Genomic DNA, 25,275 nt, shown 5'->3' on the forward strand with positions numbered 1-25,275 from the left:
TAGCTATAGCACCTCACTTTGGAGGCACCAACACTGATTAAGGTCCTCCTTTTTTTTTTTTATTTTTTACTTATGTAACTATTCTGAGTTAAAAATTAAGTTGGCTAATTTCTAAAAGAAGGATTGTGAGTAGAGAATTCCAGTAAAAGGAACTGAAAAGTTCTTCCAAACTATTTCACTTACACTGGAAGCTTGGTGAAACTCTTACTCCTTGAAACAGAACCTCTCTCTCCATAGTAGAAACAGTTTTTATCTTCTAATCTTCCAACCCTCTTTGGTAAAATTGAATGAACAGTGAAAAATTATTAGTATTTAATTCTCCTCAGTTATAAGAACCATTGTCTTTTGTTTACCACATCACCCTTAAGACAAATTATATAATAAAGTCACTTGCAGAAAAATGTCTTGCTTTGATTCAGGAAGCTGACAGAAATTAGTTTTCTTTCTGAACTTAAATCCTTGAGCTCATAGGTAACTACTGAAAAATGGATGAATGACTCTCAAAACTATAAAATGGAGACAATTCAATCTTAAAACTCAGAGTATTGAAAACATTTATTAATAGAAAAAGTTCAATGCATTCTACAGAATGTAAATGCGGTCTTTTCTTATAGATACTTAAAGCCAGTGATCCCACTTTTTATTAATATTTGCTAAAATCCATGTAGCAGCCTCTATATTTAGTTATTTGTTCAGGACAAGAGTGAAGCCTAAGACACACAAAACAGGGATTAAACTAAACTATGAGCAGCTGTTTTTAAAAAAAGAGTACATACACATAACACAGGATTACACATTTTAATCTGATTGACATGGAGGAAGTGGGGAGGACATGAAAGAAATGTAATTTTAGCTCTGCTTTACATATAACCAGATACTCCATTTCTAGAAAGTATACTGAGGTCTTAAAAATGGTATTTTATCAGAATACTTCAGGAAGCCACACTATGTGTAATCCAAGAAATACACTATTTGCAGAATAGGAAAATCATCACAGACAATAAAAGATCAAAACAAAAGAAAGCACCAGGGTTCTGAGCAGTTTTAAGTAAGTATATCTGCAGAAATAGTGTAAATGCTCTCGATTGGCTGCTATGGGAACATGCTAATGAGGATTGGTCCATATTTTATTCTTAAAAATATGTTTCTTTGGAGAAATTGCAATGTTGGCTGGGAGTGAAGCTGTGCTTTTAGACACCCAGCTTATTGGCCTGGGTGAGAACAACTTTGAGAACTGGCATGAAAGCAGAGATTTCACTGAAGTTACTGGTGCTAACTATGTGGGTGTGGATGGTCAATCCTTCTGAGTAGTTTCGAATTTCAATGCTCCTTGCAATGTTGTGTAAACCGTTGATGATTGTTGGTGAAAGCTGAAATAAAGGTGGAATCAAGAGAAAGAATTAAAGAGACTTTCCTATGAGACCCTTTACAAACATTAAATCTGGATTTAAAAAGAGCTTACAATAAACATAAATATGTATAATAAAATTACATGTATAAACTATTTATCATTTCTAGAAAGTTTTTTTGGACCAAGCTACACTTAAGTTGTAAAACAGAGCCATGACAAAATGATCTATGTAAGGATTTTATGAAATATACTTGTTTATGAACAAGGTATTTTCTTTATAGAAAGAAGGTGGAGTTCCGCCCCCAAGCTGAAATGCTAATATCTCTGAGTTTATGATTATTATTTTAGATGTAGCCTCACATCTTTCAAAGTTTTTCCTATGCGGATGAAGGTGATCAAAGATTCTTAATCATAATACGAGGGAGAAAGGGGTCAATTTATTCTAAAATCTTGTCTATAACAGAGACCTTGAACTTCTGGTTTACTTCCATTAGTAGGACAATAATCTTTACCATGTATTCAATTTGCCAATTCTTAAATTTTTTTTTTTAAATAATCCTTAATAATCATCTCTTAAAAACCGTAAGACCTTTAGTTTTTTTCCATGCCATTATTTAGCTGACATATCCACACTTTTGTGAGAATTTATTTTGGAACAGTTTGCAGAACACACACTGTTAGATCAACTTTCTTTGGTTTGGTTCTCATGAGATAAATGGTTATTTTTATCTGATAGGACTGGTTCAGGGGAAGAGGAATGCTGAAATTCGAGAATATAAAAAAGTCCCAGTTCCTTTTTTTCCTCTCCTATCCTACTGCTTTCATAAAACAAAGCAATTCTAGAAAAGAATGGAGAGTGGGGATGAGAAATCAGACAGTGCATTTGGTACTCCCTGCTGACTACCTTCAGTGCATTAATGTGTTTGTCTTGTGGCTACATTTGGCTTTGCTTTATGTAATAACTGTTCTAAAAGAAAAGGATCCGGAGTCTTAAGACTAAGAGAAAGATTAGAGATTTGGTCTCTGGAAAACAAAGTATCTTCCCCGTTCTCTGACTTCTTTCTTTTTTCCCCCTCAGATTTCTTGACTCAAGGGACACAAAAAATGAACAGGTCAGTTACCTTAGGGCCAGTACAGGTCAGTTTGTATTTCTACTCCTGTTTTAAGAAGGATTAAAAACCTCTATCCCCCACTCCCTTCCTCTCTCTCTCTCTCTCTCTCTCTCTCTCTCTCTCTCTCACACACACACTCTCTCACATTCACACTCATATTCTCACTCACACACAGCCCTTCCCCTTATCCCCAATGGAGAAAATTTAAGATTTGGAGAGTTAGAGTGAAGCCCATTCCAGGGCTGTCCCAACTTTGCCCTCAAGCATACTACATGTGCTTTATTTACTAGCAACCAGAAATAATAATTATCATAAATCCTTCCCCTTCCCCTCCAAAACTTACTGTCTGTTCTCTAAGTTTATCATATAGAAATTCCAAACGTTTGTTGGCATCATCTAGCTTCCTCTTGGTTTGCTGCAGGACAGGAAAAACATATATTTCAACACTAATTTCTATCCAAAAAATGTGCCCTATATCTCATTTCACTAAACCTTATGATTTTGACCAGCTTCATTTTACAAAGAGAGAAACAACTATGACACCCAAATTTTAAAAAGTTATTAGAACAGAGTGCAAACTATTAATGGGAGAGGGTGAGTGGATATGAGGCGCCTCCTCCTGGTACATGTAATGGAACACTGGTTGGATTTTATCGGTTAGATTTTATCTGCGTAAGTATAAATACTAGTTAAACACTTAGATATATTTTGCCTAATCCTGACTCTTTCTGAGCCTTTAAAACACCAAAGAAAAAAGAAAATTACTTAAGAGTAAGAGTAAAGTAGTAAAATAAGTCCTTAAAGAGTGCTCCCCCCTAATACTACAAATAAAGGATGAAAATTAGAACATGATTAACATAATGATCTGTATTAAACACAAGTATAGAAGTAATACCGTTTTTCAGTATTTACTGAGTGCCTACTATGTGCCATGCTGGAATACTGTCTTGTCTCATAGAGCTCATATTCTAATGGATGGTGGAAAAAAGCACTAAATAAACACTATATTGTATGTCAGATGGTAATTAGTGCCATGAAGAAAAGTTAACAAGGAAAGGAAGTCAGAAGCATTGGGTGTGGCAGGTGGTAAAAGAAAGGTCTGATGGCTAATGGGGCATCTGAGCAGAAGCGAAAGAGAGGAGTGAGAAATGCAGCTATGTGGGAGCAGCAGAAGGAGCAGCATGAATCAAATTTCTGTTGCTGATGTGCTCTTGGTATGTTTGAGGAAGGGAATGTCACTGTGTTCCAAGAGTAGAGGAAGAGGTCAGGCCTTCAAGGATAACATTATAAGCAAAGTAATACAAAATAACTTTGTGTTGTTCAGGTATAACTTAAGTGAAAATAAGAACAAAGCCATACTATAAAAATGATTCCAATTATTAAAATGGACTTAGGTAAAGGGGAACTCTTTTAGTCCCTGTCTCAAGTAAATTCTACTTCGCTCTTGTGGACCCAGAAAGATGGTATGCTGACCCAGAGGAGGTTAACTCAACAAAAATTTATTGAGCTAGGCCATGTACTAGAAAGGCATCCTTCCCACCTCTCTATCTGAAGGACTGGAGTTCTGCACATTTTTAATAGGACTCTTGTATGTCTGAATGACCATAACCTGTCTGTTCAGAAGAGTGCACAGGGGGTAGTGATAGCTGGTGATCAGCAGAATCTGCTCTCTCGCTCCCAGTCTGGTCTTCCCACCACTCCCAGAATGCCAGGCATTAAGGTTTATGGTAACCCTTCCCTGCCTCTGCTTTCCTGACACTTTAGGTACAACTGTTTTCCAAAAGACCAGCAGAAGGCTTCACATATTTATATTCAATGCTTGATGGAACAACAAATTCCAGAAGTTGTTTTTTCAAGCAGAGAAGTGGCAGTGGCTAAATAAATATATTCAATGTTTGTTGGCTGAATTTGAAACTTCATCTAAAACAAGACAGGCTTTGTGGAATTTTTGTTGTTGCTAATATACAGGCATCCTGTAAGTAAACTTAGTAAAGTCAGTTGCTATAATTATGACTATGACTCCAATATCTAAAACATTTAACTATTTTTAAGACCTTTGCAAAGTTATATATAAGATTATCTATCTACTTTTAAAAACTTTAACAAATACCCAGAAAGAAACCCTAAGTCCTAAACCCTAAATCTTGCATGTCACTACTCTTGTTCTATACACGGGCCAAGTACAAGGCTGCTGATGAGAGGATATGTAGAACAGCGGCTGAGAGTGAGTGCTGGAGCCAGACTCGGTTGGAATGCTGGCTCTACTTTGACTGTTACTGCATTTTGCCTTCATTTTCTCATCTGCAAATAAAGATGGCAAGTCTACCGACCACAGGGTGGTTGTAGGGATTATATAAATATACATAAAAAGCAATTTCATACATTTTTATATGCAAAGAAACTATATAAATGTTGGTTGTATACTTTTGTACAAACTTTTTAGAAATATACTTTGTCAAACTTTAAGAAATAATTAGAGAATTCCATAAAAGATTACTGCAATAACAAAATATGAGAAAAAATACATACAGGATCTGTAGCTGAAGAGAGGCAGCGCTGAATAAGATCCTCAAATGTGGTCTTTAGGATGAGATGCTCATCTGGAATAGGTTTCTTGGTAATTTTTTCTGTTGGTAGAGACTGTACATGCTGCAAGAAACAATACCATGTAATGACAAGAAGTTATCTACATACAAAGCCCTAAATCTGTGATAAAGAGAAACTAACCACATTTTACATAGACTACTCAAAAGTAAAAAAAAAGTTCCCATGTAAAATCACATGCAAAAACATAAAGTGATAATCAGTAGAAGGTATAGGTACTCTTCCTACAGCTGTAATTTTCATAAATAGAACTGGACATAAAGTATTTGACTAATTAGGGAACATATATTGATCACATTGTATGTAGCTGTAGGGAAGTTGACCTGTGTCAGTGGTAAATAAAAAGAACAGGCATTTACAAAGTTGGCTGCTTGCTGTGTATTGGCTCATTTTTCTTATCCTGGTTTTCTTCTATTGATTTACTCTTGGAGTTTATTAACTGGCCTATTATTAAATGGCAAGATCAAAGCAAAGGCTGGGATAGAAGAGTCAAAGATGTTACTGAGTATATAGATAGAAAAGAAGGAATGTTTACATTTTTAAAGTTTTATTAGTTTATTCACTAAAAAGATATATTAGGTAAGCATGTGCCAGCACACAGCTATGTATTGGTGATTCAACACAGAAATGAGCTCAGCCCACAGGGAGTTTCTCTTCTAATGTAAGAAAATTGAATGTTGTAATTTTACATATAATACCAATTGTGGCAAGTTAACATTAGTGGGACCAACAGGTAATATAACTGAGATTTAATTGAAGAGAAATGCTCTCTTCAGGAAATTTTATCAGAAGAGTAAGTAAGAGTTAACTAGTTAAATGGGAAAGGAAAAGCATTCCTAACACAGGAAAGATGATGATACCAGGGGACTGAAAGTAGGCCAGTCTGGCTCGAGCAGAGAGCAAGAAGATGAGCTGAGGCCTTCCAGGCTATATGAAATACCTTGGTCTTAATCCTAAGAACACTGAGAAGCTGTCATGTTTTAAGCAAGAAGGAGACAAAACTAGATTAGAGATGGATAAGAGTAGATGCTGGCAGATCAATTAGAGGCCCCTACATTGCTGAATATTTAAGATGAAGGTAGCATGGACCAACTGAGATGCAGAGAAATATAGATAAGGAATTTGAGAGAGATTTTAAATGTCAACAAGACTTGAGAATAGATTTGAAATAGAGGTTAAAGGAAAAAGAATATAAAGATGATCCTCACATTCTAAGTTGGATTAAATAGAAGATTAAAGTGCCACTCCCTGAAATAGGAGACACCAAAAAAAGGCTAGATTTGGGAGAAAGACTATGAATTAGGCTTTGGACATGCTGAGTGTGAAATGTCTTGGAGACAATCCAAATAGATATGAAGGCCTACCCGAAAATATAGACCTGTGCAGCTCTCTCTCTTGATGGTAACTGAGGTTCTGGTCTACATCATTATAACATAAGCATGTAGATCTAAACCAAAGTGAATGGCTGAGCAGCTTCCCAAATGATCATAGACTTGTAATAAAAAAAAATTAAAAATGTATCTTTGTAATTTGTATTCTAGTGGAAAGAAGCAAGTTTTCCCACCTCTATCAAAACACTGGCTTTTTATAATGCAGCTTTTAATATCTGTAAGTTCCTTATGTAGAACTATCTCTGAATAGCAGAGCATATTCTTGTAATAAAGATATAATCTTTATGAATTAGGACTTCAATGAGTGAAAGACAAAAACAAACAGAAAAATTAGTTTTTACTTGGCAGGAGTTTGTTTCATTTTCTTATTTTGAACTTTGACCCAAGCACTTCTGTTTTCAAGGAATAGATCAAAATATTCATTTTCATATGTCTAAATCAATTACAGAGAAATGTGATTGACAGATTTTTTTAACCACTTGCCAACTATTTGTATGTGAAAAGGAAATATAAATCTTTATCTCCATTTGAAAATAAGGCTGTATCATTAGCTCTAATATACACACAAGAAAAGATGTCACTATATTTTAATTTTATATATATATTTTTAATAGTTTTTTTTTTTTAATAGAGGCATGTTTTATTTATTTATTTGTTTGTTTTGTTTATGCATGCACTGGGTACAGTCAGAAGCGCGGGAGGGTGAGAGAATTCACCAGAGCCAGAGCGGGGAGCAGAGCAGGCAGAAGGACCGAAGTACACTGCTGAGCGGAGCAGCAGGCGGCAGGAGAGGTCTGCACGCTATGTGGGACCCTCCTCTGGTGGCCGGGGAGCAGCTGGGGATCGAACCGGCACCGCAGAGGCCGCGGGCAGCTTCGCAACCCAGCGCTCAACCGCTGCGCCACCGGGGAGGCCCTTAATTTTATATTTTAAAGACAAAAACCTTTGGAAACAGTTTTCTGCTTATTAACCTTGGATGCAAAAGTGAATTCAACCAACCTTAAATTAGGGACAACAATTAGGTAAAGTGAAACACTGCAATTGTTGTGTTATAGTAAACATACACTAGCAAATACATAATCCTCTTTTAGAGAGTTTGCATATGGCTATGCAATTGAAAAAATAACATATATACATGATTAATTCGTAGAAAGGGGTTACCATTTTTTATCTAGGTTGTTTAAATTAAAGCCAAAGTTTCTGTTTATTACTAAGGGTGTGATCATAAAGTTAATACAAATTAAAAAAATGTACTGTAATGCAGCCATCTCCCCATTCCACTTCCACAAATTTGTTGTTACCTGGATGGTATTTCCAATAGGAGCCCCTGGGGCACCTTCGATATTGGGCTTTGAGAAAGATGGTGGCATGCTTGGTTGACCAAGCGGTTGTTGTATGCCATGGAAGGGCTGACCACCTGGAAGATGGGGCTGTGGGAATGAAGGTTGGCTTGACAGTGATGCCGGAGCCGAAGGTTGTTGCTGCAGCATCTGTGACTGAGGGTCACCCAGTGGGTTCATGATTGGTGATGTGATGGGAACAGGAGGCATATAGTTTTCAGGCATCTTTTAAAAGAAAGAAATAAAAAGACACTGAAAGTAAGAAAAAAAACAGTACCAACATTTCATCAGTTTGAAATAAAGGAGTTGGAGTATTCATTCCATAGTTAAAAAGTAATTTTTAAAAATAGAATACTGTTTTCAAATGAAATTTGCTTCTTATTTCTAGAGTTACCATATAAAAGCAAAGCTAAGCTGGCTAAGAGAGGTGGGAAGCTCAAACCTGAACTTCTCTTTCATTTTTACCTTCCATACTTACTAGAGCCAAAACATGGTGTGTTTAAAAGTAGATATCCAAGTCTGAAGAATTATATGTAGCGATACTGGAATCACATACTCAAAAAGTATTTGTTTGTAATGTGATCTGGATGTAATGACCTTTTCCTAGATCACGAAGTAGTACCTGTCAATAATCATACTAAATAAAGCAGGCAAAGTTTCTGACCATTACTATCCTAAATTTTGGATTTTCTTGCCCATTTAGTGTCCCCAAATCTTATGTTTCTCATTACTATATTTGGGGGAAGAGGATCATTAGTAGCAAAAAAAAAAAAAAAAAAAAAAAAAAGTAGAAAATGTCTTAGGGAGAAAGGAGAAAAGATTCATCCTATGCTCTAATCAGCTGTCAATAGTTACTGACATCTAAACAATGCTCAGTTACACAGCTATTTATTTCTTTATTCATGTTATGAGACATGGGCAACATTAGTTAAAAATAAAATTACCGAATTCATGTTTACTCCCAAAAAAGTAACTCCTAAAAATATCATTTGAGAAGCCTGAAATCTTGCTCTCCTCTCCTTGAAAAAGATCTGGTGGGAATTTTATATCTTGCCTTCTAAAAGAGACTTAATTCATACCATCGTAATCAGTGCAAGATTTTGCTGCTATTGTTTTCTACTTTCTTTCCTTTCATGGATAGAAGAGGGAAGTATTGGTCAGTAAGTTTGCTTTTAAAAGGATCTGTCAAGTATGCTGGACACTTGGAAGGCCACATGATTAACAGAACATTTATAGACAATTGGACATCTCTTTCTATTACCTTCTTCTTTTTGGGCACTCTGTTCAAAGCTGGAGGATCATTCCAACCATTCTGAGGACCTATAACAAATAATAGAAGGCATTTTCCTTTAGAATCTTGAAAAGAAGAAAACTAAATTGTATCTATCATAATATAATACCTTTAAATTCTGCTTCAAATCTGAAATAACTATCACAAAAGTTATATCAGGTAAGGTAAGGTTATCATTATGTAACCCTGAATTCTCAAGTTCACTACTTCTAATAGTTACAAGTTCTGAGCTTAGTAGTCAAGATACCTTGACCTTATTTCCATTTAAAATGAAAGGGTTATGTTAAATTTAAGAATAATGAAGTCTTTATATTTACATCTGTGTACAACCTTCAAATATCAGTTAACAAATCTCTCCTAATGAGAAAATAAATTGTTTGAGTCTGTTTTAAAAAAAAAAAAGAAGTTTCTGATATATTCAATATACAAAAATAAAAGCATTATCATATTTCCCAAGGGCAATTCAACATAGCAAATCTTCAAAGTAGAAACACTGAAAAAAAAACCCAGCCCAATTATGTATCAGTAGTTTTTACTACCTTTTTTTCAAATGTCACAAACTTCAGACTGGCCAAAAAAAAAAAGGTGAAATTAAAAAAAAAAAAAAACAAAAAAACACAACATCTGTCTACTTCAGTATATTTCCTAAGGAAAAAAAGCCACCAAAAATACTGTCTGCCCAGCCTACCCCATGGGAAGTGTTTTCTCTTTGAATTTGATGCATTTGACATCTGCTGTGCTTGTTTGGCAATAAGCCATGCCCTGCCCATGGAGGGGTGGGGGGGATATGAGGGGGGAAACCACCAAAACAACAAAAAATGAAAAACAACAAAAAATGCTGTCATCTCAAAGTGAGATTACACATCAATAGCGGCACTCATTAAGTAACTTAATGCCTTTTTATTTTTTTTAAAGAAAATAGGAATAAAACATGCCAAAAATAAGATAGAATAATTTCTAAATTGCAATATGGTCATTTTACACTTCACTGAGTTTTCTTAATTTTATAAGTAAAGACAAAAAAATCACTCTCCACTTTCAATAAACATTCTTTCAGTATTTTACCTTTCACTTGTTTTATTAATATCCACGATATTAAATGACAACAAAGTTGTTTAGCAAATCAAAGAACCTATGATTCATGTCACAGGATCTTCTCCTAACCAGTACTCATTTACCTTGACTTTTAAAATAAAATTTCTCACAAGTTTACTAGGAAATAGGATGCCAAAAGAGCCTGAAATCATTTGAATCAATCACAAAATATTAAACCACATGCTATTATATGCCTCAGAAATTCTTAAAAGTTCTAGTCTGACATAGATTAACTATTCAAATCTCTTCTATCATCTTCTAATCTTACTTGAATCTAAGACAATCTTGATGTAATGGTTGTATTTATAGGAAATATCTGACTTTTAAGATTTAAAGTCATTTTTGCTTCCATGTTATTTCAATCAGGTCTAAATTTGATTCAATCAAAAAGCCAAATTAAAAGATCAGAGTGATCAGATTTAAGCTATCATCAGCTTTGAAGTTCACATGCATTATTGGGAATGTCCATTCAATAATTGTATTCAATGATTCAAAGATTTCTGAATTTATATTATTTTTGTAACCAATTCACCTTCCAACATAGGGGCCTGGTCTTGCATAGACTGACTTTCTGTAGACAAAATGTAAAAGTCACTTAAACAGTACCATTATCAAAGACATTTGTTAAACTTTCTCATTTTTTAATTGTTCTTTTCCCTCCATCAATCTGCCCCCCACAGAAAGAATGAACTAATTTTATAAGGGCATAAAAAACTTCCTTTTTAATCAAGTCACATCAAATATCTTCTAATTAAGAAAGTAAACAGTTTTGGGGTAGTGAATTCAAGTTGTGTCAGATCCAATTAACTTTTAAGTATCACTTTTTCGATTATTGTGTCATCTCTTTCAAGAGAAAATTTTGCTCTTCTTCATTTAAAATAACAGCATTTCCAGGCCTCCCTGGTGGCACAACAGTTGAGCGCTGGGCTGCAAAGCTGCCCGCAGCCTCTGCAGCGCCGGTTCCATCCCTGGACACCGGTGAGGGTCCCACATGGTGCACAGACCTCTCCTGCTGCGCCTGCTGCTCCCCTCAGCAGTGTACTTCATCAGTCTGCCTGTTCTGCTCCCTGCTCTGGCTCTGGTGAATTTTCTCACCCTCCCATGCTTCTGACTGTACCCAGTGCTTGTATAAATAAATAAATCTTTAAAAAAAAAAAAACAAAAACAGCATTTCTCTGTTTGCCTAAATTATTTCTCTACTGGGCCTCCGTGGTGGAGCAAGGGGTTAAGCACCACACTATGAAGCGATCTGCAGCCTCTGCAGCACGAGTTCCATCCCCGGCCAGCCAGGAGAAACCACATGGTGCAGCAGACCTCTCCTGTCTCACCAGCTGCTCCCCTCAGCAGTGTATTTCAGTCAATCTGCCTGTTCTGTTCCCCGCTCTGTCTCTGGTGAATCCTCTTACCCTCCCGCACATCTGGCCTGTACCCCGGTTCTTACATAAATAAATAAATCTTTAAAAAAAAAAATTATTTCTCTACTATTATATCAATGAAGTTCAGTAACATCATTGAGGAGGAGAGCACTTCCTAACTTAACTATGTGCCCATTTTAGTATTACTTAAAGCAGTAAAGCCAAATGAGTTGAGGGTACTGTTAAGATGCAGCTTCTAATTCACTAAATAGTGTATGACCTGAGATTCTATTGTTCCTATTAGCTCCCAGGTAATGCCAATGCTGCTAGCCAAAAAACCCTCTTTCTGTAGTAGGGACTTAAAGAAGAATGGGAGGATTTTAACCTGTCCTGCAAACTTCAGCACTGTTCTTGTTAAAGATAAGCACAACAGGCAATCTTAAAGTAGCACCACTTTTTTGCTGGTTTTGGAAGGCCCTCAGATCTGCATTCTAGAGAAACTATAATTCCTGGGGTAACACTATGAATAAGATCATAAATGAAAACAGGTCCAGTAAATCATCTCATACGGCCTTTTCTGTAAAGACATGCATTGCAGACTGGCACAAATCTTTCAAAAATCATTACTTCTCTTAAGAAACAAGTTTCTAGCATACCAGACAGGGAAACAAAAACTGAAAAGTAACCTAATTCCAAAATTTTCAGATATTCAGAGTCAGGCCAGGGCCAGCCTCAAACCAAAAGCATGTAGAGGAGGTATATACATCAATATAACTTGTGGAAGTTCAACTATCCTCACTTGGGAAGAGAGGATTTAAGATCATTATTTCAATTAGTGAGTTCAATTCAGTTTGAGATCTGCTTAAGAAGCACATGCCTCAGAGAAACTGTGAGGGAGGGACAGTAATCCCATAGCTTGAAATTTCACTGTGCAGTTTGCAGATAGATGTTTTTCATATATTACGGGCCCTAAACATAAGCCAACTTTTCACTGAAGACTTAACTAAAGAAAGGAGTGATCAAGGATAAATAACTATAAGTGATATTCTATTTTTACCTCAAATGCATTGACTTTACAACCTAACATCCCATCCAGGGCAGGAGCTCATAGCACCACAGTTAGTTAACCTCTGTAAGCCAATGTGTGTGCATTATGGCAGAGGACTAACCTGATTTCCAACTACTGATTAATGCTTTAGCACCAGACTTCAGTTTCTGGGCTTAACCTCAAAGTATTGGAAATACTTTAGCCTTGACCCTACTACAGAGGCAGGAGCAGAAGATGACAGCAGTTTTTTTTCTAATCTCTCATGGAAGTGACTTAAGACCTGGGTATTAAAGCCTGAATGAATATCCTGATTTCATAAACTATTAGCAGCAATTTGTGGACAATTTGATATGACCCTTTGGTAAAATGACACCAAAGTTATAAAGAAATCAAATTAAATTCAAAATTAAGAGTGGAACAATCAAATCAAAACAAAAAGATTCTCACAGGAATATATAAGCAGCTGGCTAGCCCACATAACATGAGTTGTCTATTGAACAGAAGGTAATAGCTAGCTGTACAATGACCAAAGAACCCCAAAATATATGCCTAACTGACTCCACCTAACTGCAAACCATGCAATATATTTAGCCATCTCTTTTATGTTTATCTATTATCAATTTAATGCAGTCTCATTTCAGCTATAATTCTAAGCCCTTTTAATCTTTGTTTTATTTCTTTAAATACTATTTAAATATGACTTAAAAAAAAAAAACAGAAGTTGTCCTCTACTTTTTAGTGGCATACTTTGATAGCAACACTGGATGAAAAAAGCAAATGAAGGAAACATTATGGAAGGTGTAAAATAGTGTGTGAGTGAGATCTCAAGTGTGTGTATATAAAAAGTATACACAGAAAGAGCCACTTCGTCACACCACTAGGATAGCTAGTATCAAAAAAAAAAAAAACACCAAAAAAACAAATGTTGTTGGTGTGGATGTGGAAAAATTGGAACGTTTATACATTGCTGGAGGAAATGAAAATTGGTCAGTTAATGTGGAAAATGGTATAGGGGTTCCTAAAAAAAATCTAAACACTGAATTACTATTTGATAAAGGAGTATCACTTTTGGTATATACCCCAAAGAATTGAAAATAGGACTCAAACAGGTATTTGTATATTCATGTTCATAGAAGCATTATTCAAAATATCCCAAATATCCATTTCATCTTCAGTGAATGGATATTATACAATGTGACACTTATACACAGTGGAATATTATTCACAGTCTTAAAAAGAGAAGAAATTCTGATATATTCTACAATGAGGATGAATATTGAAGACAGTGAAATAAGTCACAAAAGGATAAATATTCTATGATTCTACTTATGAGGCACCATGAATAGTCAAATACACAGAAACACAGAATAGGGATTACCAGTTGTTGGGGAAAGAAAGAAATTATTTAATAGGTACATAATTTCAATATGCATGACAAAAAAATTCTGGAGATGGTGATGGTTGTACACTATAAATGTACTTAATGTCACTGAATTATATATCCACAAATGGTGAAAATGCTAAATTATTATATATATTTTACCACATTAAAAAATTAGTATGTGCATATATATCTGAGATACATCTATAGAATGCATCTGTATGTATGTGTGTATGAAGGGAGTCAATAAACCTAAATTATCAGTGATTATATATTTGGGTGACAGTTACAATTTTATTTTATATAGTATTTGGGGTCTTTCACAATACTTCCTACAGTGAGAAATTAGTAAATATAAAGGGAAAATTAATTTAGAAACAATATGACGTGTGACCGGACACTGTAGACCCCTATGAACCTTATTATAGGGATCAGTACTCCCAGTCTTTGGAGGAAGAAGGCAGCATTGGTTGGTCTCACATGCAAGAATGGAGTTGCATGGAATCCTTCTATGAATTCACTTCTCACTGGGAACCTTCTTGGGTATTCTTGTAGGAGCATAATGGCAGGATTTGTGCACTGGCTAAGACACTTTTCAGCGTATTCACAGAAAATTATTAGTAAAATTGGTATGGAATGTTTTGACTAGAGGGTTACTTGAGATGGAGAGAACAGAGCATCTTTGTTAACCATAAACATCTCACATGCCCCATTAAAAAAAATCACAAAACTGAAAATTAAAATTTACAAAGACATGAATCCTTGAGGTCATTTTCCAGTGACACAAGATAAAAGAATTATCCAAAGAAAAGTAAGGAAGGCTATCATGTTCTTCCCTTTATTTAAAAAGTTAAAACAGGTACTTAAAATTTGACTAAGGAATAATAATGAAAATTAAAAAATTTTTTTCAGAACATTGTTTCATGAAAATATACATTATACACCTTCGACACTATTCTATGTGAAGAAGCACTAGATTATATACTTGAATCAAATTTTCTATTGTTTAACAAAGTTAATAATGTTCACTCAAAAGACAATTCCTCTATAGCTTGAAGGTCACTATCAGAAAACAATTTTTAGAGACAATTTCTTAAGGCCTTCATATTTAAAAGAGATTGCCCTTTGTAGCAAGCACACATTAAACCGGGGGGGGGGGGGGGTAGTGAGACAGGAAGTATTCAACTCATCCTAGAGAGTAAAATTGAAAATTTCCAGCATTCCTGTTGCTGCCACCACAAGGTTGCACTCTCCTAACTCACTTTATACCTAGAACTGAAGAAGAGCCTGTCTTCCTTCCCTGTGATTAGACCTTGCTGCCTGCCGCAATCTATTTTATTGTCCCATGGTCAGATTAATCTCCATCAATTAACACTTTAATCATGCCTCTCTGCAGTTCAAACTTCTTCACTGGAGCTTTCCTTCTTATTTTATGAACATAAACTTCTGGCTTTTCAGGTTTTCCAAAATATGACCCAAATACAAACCTTATGTTCCAATTTATAACAAAGCTTTGAGTTCTTCACTAGGATTCACTAACCTTTTGTTCTTTCCTACCTCTCCCTGGAATAACTGTGATTATATACTAAATAGACACTCAATAAAATTTAGGGAAGGAATGTTTTGAAGATTGCAACATTCATTTCTCTGAGCCCTGACTACATAATTTTATGGTTCACAAAGAGCAGAGGGCTTGAAAATTCTAGCGCTTGTCAAGAATTATCTATTGGACAAGTGGAATCTCTTAAGTCCTATGGAGAACCATGATACAATATAAGACACATTAGAACAAAGATAAATTTTCCAGTCACAATTATTTATGTAACCTAAGCAAAAATTTTAGGACATCAAAAAATAAATCATGCTAAAGTTGTTATTGTTATTTAAAATACAGGGTACTATAACATGCAAGAAGTAACAAACCAGCTAAGCTAAATGCATGCTGAACACAAAAATGTTTGGCTTCTTCTTCCCATTAGTCACTATTTCTCAGCCAGGTTAGAACATTCTGTTATTTTGTATATAAGCAAAGATTTTTATCTCACGGCCAAATGCACTTCTACTTAAGTAGGAAAAAAAACAAACAAAAAAACCCCATGCAAATACTTAACTTGATGATAAAGTAACAGATCCCTAAAACAGCTCTGCTATATGATTTTCTTAATTTCAACACTGATTGTTATTTCCACCACTAAAATCAGGACTAGCATATCTGGCAAAGAAAATGAAACTAAGCTTTGATGATTGAGAGACGTGGGTTTGTATCTCAGCTTGGAAACTATAACTGTGCCATCCTCAGAACATTATAACTCTTATGACATTCAAGTAAATTTCTCACGTCAATTAAAAATAAAATACTGATGCCTGACTCTCATGGTTGTGAGAAACGAGAACATATATAGCAAGTGCTGGTAGAGATCCAATATATGTTCAATAAATGCTAATTCATTTCTCTACTTGCCTGTACCACTTTTAAAGTGGGGACTTGCTTGGATGTACCTTTTACTCAAGAACTCTATTATATAACTATGCAGAACAGATATTATCTTCACTCATTTGATTTTAAAAAATGTAATTTTAAAACCCTTAGCACTGAATTAGCACTCCTCTATAAAATATCAAACTACTAAAGTACCTGTATTGAAAACTATTAAAATTTCATTTGTGCAGTAAAGGGTGATAACATACTGCATGTCATTTGGGTACTTCGGACTTTAAAATTATATATCAAAGAGGGGAGGAGATGTATGTGTAATTGTGAACTTGTAAGACTATGAGAAAAGAGTATTTCCTCAGTAAATCCTATTTTCTGATTTTTTTAGCAATTAAAGCTACTACTGAGCACATAAAAGGAGAAACACATTTTTACACTGAACTCTCCAAGAACAAATTCATTATTAGGAGCAAATAAAAATGCACATGATCTTTTTGCACTTCTACCTTAAAATCATTTAATTTTGACTTTGGTTTTGTAAAAGCACAGTTAACATTTTAAAAAGGTGTTTACAATATGCCAGCCTTGTCCCTAAATGCTTTCAATCTATTAACGCTTTCAATCTTCTTCATAAGCTTATCGAGTGGGTGCTATCACTATCCTGCAGAAACTGAGGCTTAAAGAAGTAGAGTAAATTACTCAAGGTCATATAATGAGAAAGTAGTGAGGCTAAGATACAAACCCAAGAAACCTAATTCCAAACCCTGCATTCTTAACCAATGTTAGTGGTTCTTCACCCTAACTCATTGATCCCTTTTTAAAATACATGCTTTTGAGGACTCTTTTACTATCCTGAAATGAAAATCAAATAATATAACTGACCAATAAAAAATTAAGAGTTTTCACTGTGATTAAGCATGATAAAATTAATTTATAAAACATTGTTTTAAAAATAATTTTTAACTAAGAATTTTCAGGCACTACACTACTAGATTAAAAAAAAAAAATTCCTAGGGCCTCCCTGATGGCGCAGGCGGTTGAGCGCCGCACTGCGAAGCTATCCTTAGCCTCTGTAGCGCGGGTTCGATCCCAGCCAGCCAGAGAGAATCCTACACAGAGCAGCAGACCTTTCCTGTCTTGTCCGCTGCTCCCCTCAGCAGTGTATTTCATCAGTCTGCCTGTTCTGTTCCCCGCCTTGTCTCTGGTGAATCTTCTCACCCTCCTGTGCATCTGGCCTGTACCCCGGTTCTTGTATAAAAATAAATAAATCTTTTAAAAAAAAATTCCTAGAAATTTCCAAAATATCCAAGAGGGTGGTATTGCCCTAATGGATAATGACTGGACTAGTACATACTGATGTCTCTCAGTCAGAGATGTGTTCTCTTATTTTCCTTTAGGTAAATATATTAAGATCCTTCCTCACCTTTACAAATAAACAAAATTATAAAATTAGTACAATCTCATTAAGACCCTATACTACTTAGTTTCCCTGTATGAGTTTACGGTACAAATAATTTTTAAATTTGAAAATGTCTTACTATGGGCATAGAGCATAGTTTTGCTTTATTAAAAAATCAGTGTCAATTAATTCTGGTTCCTTCCACTAACTACCTTGTCAATTAATTTCTAACCACTTATTTTAAGCTCAATGGTAGATTATTCTTATCCTTCTGAAGTCCTAAAGTTTTCCTCATTTAGCAACTAAAGTTCATTGTGGGAAAAATCACATTTTTAGATATAGTTTTAAAATCTGTTATAATAATCCAATTAAAACCTCCTATTACTCAGTTTACAAACAGAAGTAATTTCCCTCCACCCATCCACATGTTCATGAAAAAATAAATGAAGGAGCCAAACCAAATCCCTTTCAAGCGCAGACCTGTTCTTTGGGACGCAGGCAGCTCACTGGCAGCAGGCAGTGTACCTGTTGTTCCAGAAGGTAGTGCAAAAGCTGAAGATGATGGAGGAGCTCCTGGTCCGCCATGCTGGAAGGATGCTCCAGAGGATGGGGGAGGAGGGAAAGAAGCAGCAGAGCTGGAGGTAGTTGGAGATGCCTGGTGCTGAGCTGTATACAGCTGAGACTGCCCAGAATAGGGAGAAGCAGAAGATATGTAAGGGGTGTTAGGATAAGTATTTGAGGCAGAAGGTGCAACAGGCTGCTGAGGTTGATACATTGCTGACCCCCCTGTTCCGAAGGAATACTGCTGGGCTTGTTGATAAGCTACACCAAGGAGAAGAAACAGAAATTTTAATTAGTTACAAGTTTATTCAACAAAAGAAAATCAAAGTAATCTCATTCTATGGAGCTTATTTTCATCATTCTCCTTACACCAGTAAGTCACAACCAAGCATTAACACTACTGTATGCTTTTTATAGTTCAGATGCTGCCTTAAATATACTAATAGTCATTAGAACGAGTACTGGAAACTTGCCATCTCCAGATTGTTGCTGGCTATGAAACTCTTTGAATCATCAGACCCAAGAATTTCAAGACTGATCCTTTTCTGAGACGTCCTGTTCCTGTGACATGACTGCAGTGACACCTGCTAGCCACCAGATGGAATCATGGAGGAATCATACAGAAAAAGCATCCCACTTCGTAGTAAAAATTACAGGGAGTTTAATGGTCATAGGGTGAACACCCTTGTTATGAACTAAATCTCTCTCCAGCATCCTGTAAAAATCACCAACCACTCAAATTCTAAGTTTGAGCACAGTTCCAGATTAGTAAACTCTCTCCGATCCCTGACAAAATGATCATTATATAATATTTCACATATAGTACAGAGTAGGTTAGTAAGAGATCAGTATGTTTTAATGCAAAGACCTTAACCTACATGAGAGACTTTAATACTATAGCATTCTGCCTGTCAAGGGGTAGGTATGAACGTCTAGAGTTACTGTACCAGAACTGTATTCATTCTATTCTGAAGAAAGTACTTATACATTGAGCACTAGAGAGGAAAGTTGTATCAAATTTGTATTAATGTTAAGGAAAAACACCCATTTTAACACAGAACATCCTCAATTAAGATTAGGGAGTAGATAAACAGTCTTGTTTGTGTAACAGTTGTACAGTCACAGAATTTTCCCCCTTTGACATTTTTACTCTTTGCTTACAATTTGTGCTTTTTTTTTTTTTACTTTCCAAGCACAAATTTTTCTAAAATAATAAGAGTTAACGGTGGATACATGTCATTATTACACATTTGTCCAAAGTCATAAACTGTACAACACTAAGAGTGAACCTGAAAGTAAACTATGGACTTTGGGTGATGATGTGTCAATTTAAGGTCACAGATGATAACCAATGTACTACTGCAGAAGAGGATGTTAATAGTGGGAGAAGTTGAGCTTTGAGGTAGGGAGTATATTGGAATGCTGTACTTTCTACTCAATTTTGCTGTGAATCCAAAAGTGCACTAAAAATAAAATGTTTCTGAAAATAAAATGAAAAACAGCAACAAATATCTCTTGGAACTTTTTTTTTAATGCCTTGGAAAATTATCTTGCCTAAAAGAAAAGACTATGTCAAACTATTTCTAAAATTCTATTTTTAAAATACCAAAAGTGGGATATTTGCCTTTTTTTAACAGGTCTTAGTATAGGCTCAGGAACAGTAGCTAAATGTTCTCAATGGACTGAGAGGAGCTATTTCCTAGCATGGTGATTCACGATGCCCACTAAGAAACCACAGTTCTCTATAGCAAGAATTTGAGTCCTAAACAGAATAGTTCTTTATTTACTTGCTTAAATTGATTTGATCATGGTTTTTGGAACTTCAAAGTAAATGTTAAATACATGAGGTAAGACATGCAGCTGTGAAAGAACTTTAGGGTCATACTACTTACGTTGTGGCTGCAGATAAGGTGATACCTGGGTGTGCATATGACCTGGAGATGTGGGAAGCTGAGTTGAGACAGCATTTGGGTTAACTTTTCCATGCATTATAAAACCTGGAGGTGGAGGATTTTCTCCCTAAGAAATGAGAATATGGTAAAAAGGAGATTACATTTGGAACCAAGAACCTTACCCTGTGGATTTATAAGCTCTAAGATGGAATTCTATGTTTACTTCAAAAAAGAAAAAAAGTCATAGGAAACACTGCATCTTGCACAATCTATCTTGTTTAGAACACATTTTCTGAACAACACATTCTGAATGATTTAAAGATCAGATAGGTCCGAAGTAATAATTGCAAAGAATGGCAATAGATGCCAGTAGCCTCATAATAGTGTCAATGATATTTATAATTCACCAGGTTTCTCCATCTCTACTAAATTCCATTCACTACTCCACACTTTGGAAATACAAGTATAAATGTCTCAGGGGACTTTTGCTTCGCTTCAATTTCTGCAATGCTAAAAAAAAAGAAAAGAAAAAAGAAAACAAAAAGAAGGTCTTAAATGAAATCAGAATTAGATCATTGTTAGAACCTTGGCTGATGTTTTTCTAGCTCAAGTCAGTTTAGAAGGGTAGAAGAAGAGAAGGATGAGGAAATAAATTCATTGTGCTAAAAACTGCTTCCTGCATCCTAAAAGAATTAAAATGCAAAATGCAGGCAGGCAGACAAGGGAAGGTGAACCTGAAGAAAGGGGGAGATAAGATATAATTATATATATATCTTATATTTAGGTGAGCAGAATCCTGCTCAAAGAGGAATAATGAAGGATATACCTGTGTGTCAGAGGGAGAGGCTGCAGGTGGATGGCTGGGAAGGGCAGTAGGAGTTTTGTTACTCCAGGTAGTGACAGTAGGGGCAATTCTAACCTGAATTGAACAAAGAAATACCAATCACAGAAAATAAAAAATGAAAACGTTAAAAAAGAAAAAAAAAGGCCCAAAAGGCATTAATAGCCATGCAAAGAAAAAATAAGAGCAGCAAAAGAGCATACATAGGTCTGGCAATTGCTTTCAAGGTAGCTGGGATTTCAAAATTCACAAAATGAGATGAGAAAAATCAATATGAAAACCTAAATCAAAACACAAAGAACAATGTTGCCCAAGTTTCAAGAACAAGGAAAAAAAGCTAAGTCCTGTAAGCAACAAAGGAAAGAAGACATTCCAGAAAAAAGGTAAAGGAGTAAAAAAGTGATTTTTGAAGCATTAGTAGTATTCATGCTACTATCAGATCTGTAAACACAGAGCTATAAGCTCTCATTATAGCCATAAAAATTTCATTAGATTTTATTAGAGCCACAAAAATCATATTAGTCCCGTATGAGGCTTAGAATAATACATTCTGAGAATACTAAAGCTGAATATCAAAGACTGTCCAGTGTAATTCTCACCCTTTACCACTGAGAAACCCACGACCCTGGGAAGGGAAGGGATTTGCGCAAGTCCATACAACATGGTAATGGAGCTATGACTGACAGCAGGTCGCCTAACTCCTTGGCCAGTGTTTGCTACATTATACCATTCTTCTTGCTCTGGAGTCCAGTAATTTTCAACTTTATTTTAAAGCCATCAAAATCTTTTTGTCAAGTAAATTTTTGTAAGGACTCCAAGATATATTCAGTTAAAATCGAAGACATGTTGGTCAAAGTGGGAGTGATCTATTAACATGGCCTACCCTTTCCCCCTTTAGCTCCGCCTGTAAACACTGCTTTAAAACCACAAGCCACTGCCTTCATGCAGCATATCATAAGCTTTAATCAAGAAAATCACTGCTTAATTCATAGTTGAATTTGTTTTTCTTATGAGATTGCTAAATCAAAGTGTAACAAAAGTCTTTCAATGCTTTTATCTTTTTCCATGAAGAAAGATAAGTCCAGGGAGGTGAAAAGTAAACAATCTTTCCCAAAGTAGAAAATACCTTACTTCAGTACCCTGAGACAGTGTGATTGAACTCCAGGTGCCTGGGAGTTCTAATGCCTTGCTGGTTATTAACTAGCCCCAAAATGCTGAGAAATTTAAACTGCATGTCTTAAAAACTCTGGCTGATCACTTGACTTCTTCCCCTTCATCTCTCAGTTTTCTCAGCCATCATCTGATTTGCCTTATTTGTCTCATAGATATTCTATGTCTAGTGCAATTTCCACAAGAATAAGAAATTTAATCTGTTTTGGTTTACCAATATACCCTTAACAAGTAGAATACAGCCAGGCAGTCAGAGCAGGCTCTCAATAAATATTTGTGAAATGAAAGAAAAAGAAAGAATACTCTTGAGAGTTAACAGTTATATTCAAATGTAATCTATCCTGATTAGGGGCTAATAAAAAGTGAAATAGATAAAAGGAGCATGAATTGGTTTTTTTGTTAGTTATCCATGATTTTATACTTACTTTCACTATAGCAAAATGTTAAAAAAAAAAAAGACCATTAAAAAAAGAACAAACCTGTTAATCATATTAGCAGCTTGTTTGCCCATTTTATTCTATTTTTATTTATTTATTTATGCATACAAGAACTGGGGTACAGGCCAGAGGCACAGGAGAGAAGGGGTGAGAATATTTACCAGAGACAGAGTGGGAAGCAGAACAGGAGGACTGACTGAAATACACGGCTGAGAGCAGAGGGCGAGACAGGAGAGATCTGTTGCACCATGTGGGTCACCTGCTTGGCCAGGGATCAAACTTGTGCTGCAGTAGCTGGGGATAGCTTCATAGTGCTGAAACTTAACCCCTTGAGCCACCAGGGAGGCCCTGTTTGCCCATTTTAAAATGGGCAAAGTGGGCCTCCCCGGTGGAGAAGCGGTTGCGCGCTGGCTGGGCTGCAAAGCTGCAGTGCTGGCGAGGGTCCCACATGGTGCACAAACCTCTCTTGCCATGCCCCCTGCTCCCTTCAGCAGTGTACTTCGTCAGTCTGCCTGTTCTGCTCCCCACTCTGGCTCTGGTGAATTCTCTCACCCTCCCGAGCTTCTGACTGTACCCAGTGCTTGTATAAATAAATAAATAAATCTTTAAAAATAAAATAAAATAGGCAAAGTCCCTGCTAATTTTGTTATCAGTCACTTATAAGTGATTTATTACTTCATTATATTTATTAGATCATTTACTATTTATGAACATATACTTTTCATTGAAGAAAAGAGATGTTACTTGTTAGCCTGGAAATATGTTTCTATACAAAATAGTAAAAGACAATAAAAGGTCACATATTTTAATTGGTAATTTTAATTTAATAAGTAAATAATACATTTATTTAATCCCCTTCACATTCCCCATAAACCTTAGGTATTCACTTTTCTCTAATATGCAAGTTGTCCCAAAAGTTTATTTTCTGAATACTCTATTGTACTGATAGAGAAGCCACAGTAAACCTATACTAATAATTCTGAAAATACTAGGGAAAAAAACAAACAAAATTATTTTACAAAAATATTTTGTCAAAATAACTAAATCACTCACAAAATGACTACTTTTTCTAAAGTTTCCTGAAGTTACTCAGGTGAATCACATAGAAAAAGTTTCAAGAACAGATGTATATATGTAAGGGGAATTTGAGCGATGGAGAAATAAAAAGAAATCTCTCTAGAAAGTTTAAATTATTTTATATCTAAAAGCTAATCCTTGATCAGAAAAAAGCAATCATTTCAAAAGACATAAATATACTTTCAAGAATCTGAAGAGATAACTATTAAAATACTATGTTGTCTACCACAGATAAAATCTCTTGGACCCAACAAATTAAAACCACCAATTTGAACAGAAATACATTAATTTAATCTGGACCGTATCACTCACATGGGGATAATATTGTTGAGTTGTAGCTCTTGGCATCTGTGGGTGGCCTGTAATTGGTCCCGGTCTGCCCTTGGGCAGCTGCTGCCTCTCATAAGGAATTTTGGGTAATTCCTGTCCTATTACAGGTTCTCCTTGTGCTCTACAAAGTCTGTCACGAAGCTGCACAATATTTGGCTGTAATAAGCAACAGAAGAAAACAAAGCAAGTAGTTAGAGTTCACCCAACTACATGACAGCTGATTTTCTTAAAGTAACCTTGATCATTTTAGAGATCCCCTTTTGCTCATATGCTCTATATTGTACAGTAGCCCCGAACTCAATGATATGATATTATTGTTCCTCATAGTCGAGACTGACACCAAAGGTACCTGATATATAGCATAACTTGTAATTTAACTAATGCAGGAATTTGTATTATGCCCACTGCATGGAAGTGTGCAAGATCCATGTCGCTCATCACCATTGCTCTTTGCTGTTACTTTGTAGTTGAATAATGCTCACAAATCACAAAAATAGTTAAAAACACACAATTTTGTTTCTTTGCAGGGAAAAAGTCTCCAAAAGAGAAACAAGTGCTAAAGATGATGGAGAAAATGGTGAGCTAAAAAAGATGAAAACTAATTAAAAAAATCCCACAGACATTTGAAATAAGTAAGACAAATTCAGGGTAGCTTACAGACATACACAATTACATAGATCTATGAGTATATATTTTGGGTGTTAACAAACAACAACAAAAAACACTGCATTAAGGGCCTCCCCAGTGGCGTAGCAGGTTGAGCGCAGCTCTGTGAAGCTGTCTGTAGCCTCTGCAACACGGGTTTGATTCTAGGCCGGCCAGTGAGATACACACATGGAGCGGCAGACCTCTCCTGCCTCGCCCACTGCTCCCCTCAGCACTGTTTTCGGTCTGTCTACCTGTTCTGCTCCCTGCTCTGTCTCTGGTGAATGATCTCACCTTCCTGCACCTCTTGCCTGTACCCCAGTTCTTATATAAATAAATCTTTAAAAAAAAAAAAAAAAGGACTGCATTAAACTGTTTCAGCAAGAGTTCATTTTAGTATCTTTAAATAGTATCTTTAGGGCCTCCCCGGTGGCGCAGTGGTTGAGCGCTGGGTTGCGAAGCTGCCCGCAGCCTCTGCAGTGCCGGTTCGATCCCCGGCTGCTCCCTGGCCACCAGAGGAG

General features: G+C 35.8%; 1 protein-coding gene across 24 annotated transcripts in view; it reads right to left on the bottom strand.

The window, feature by feature from the left end:
- Nucleotides 1-614: 614 nt before the first annotated feature.
- Nucleotides 615-25,275, bottom strand: part of SEC31A (SEC31 homolog A, COPII coat complex component) — an 85,954-nt gene continuing 61,293 nt past the window's right edge. For 11 of the 24 annotated variants that reach the window (XM_054688151.1, XM_037530035.2, XM_054688147.1 and 8 more), the window contains 9 exons: nt 24,092-24,265; nt 20,255-20,381; nt 18,282-18,623; nt 10,717-10,755; nt 9,060-9,118; nt 7,760-8,023; nt 4,993-5,112; nt 2,807-2,878; nt 615-1,370 (listed from right to left, as the gene is read on the bottom strand). In XM_054688151.1, the coding sequence (XP_054544126.1) occupies nt 1,191-1,370; nt 2,807-2,878; nt 4,993-5,112; nt 7,760-8,023; nt 9,060-9,118; nt 10,717-10,755; nt 18,282-18,623; nt 20,255-20,381; nt 24,092-24,265 (1,377 nt within the window). In that variant the 3' untranslated portion in view covers nt 615-1,190. The remainder of the gene's footprint in view (nt 1,371-2,806; nt 2,879-4,992; nt 5,113-7,759; nt 8,024-9,059; nt 9,119-10,716; nt 10,756-18,281; nt 18,624-20,254; nt 20,382-24,091; nt 24,266-25,275) is intronic. The other 13 variants (XM_054688159.1, XM_054688157.1, XM_037530047.2 and 10 more) reach the window with 3 other exon arrangements.

Source organism: Talpa occidentalis, unplaced genomic scaffold, assembly GCF_014898055.3.
Source record: "Talpa occidentalis isolate TD23 unplaced genomic scaffold, MPIMG_talOcc4v2.1 talOcc4.6, whole genome shotgun sequence".
Lineage (NCBI taxonomy): Eukaryota > Metazoa > Chordata > Mammalia > Eulipotyphla > Talpidae > Talpa > Talpa occidentalis.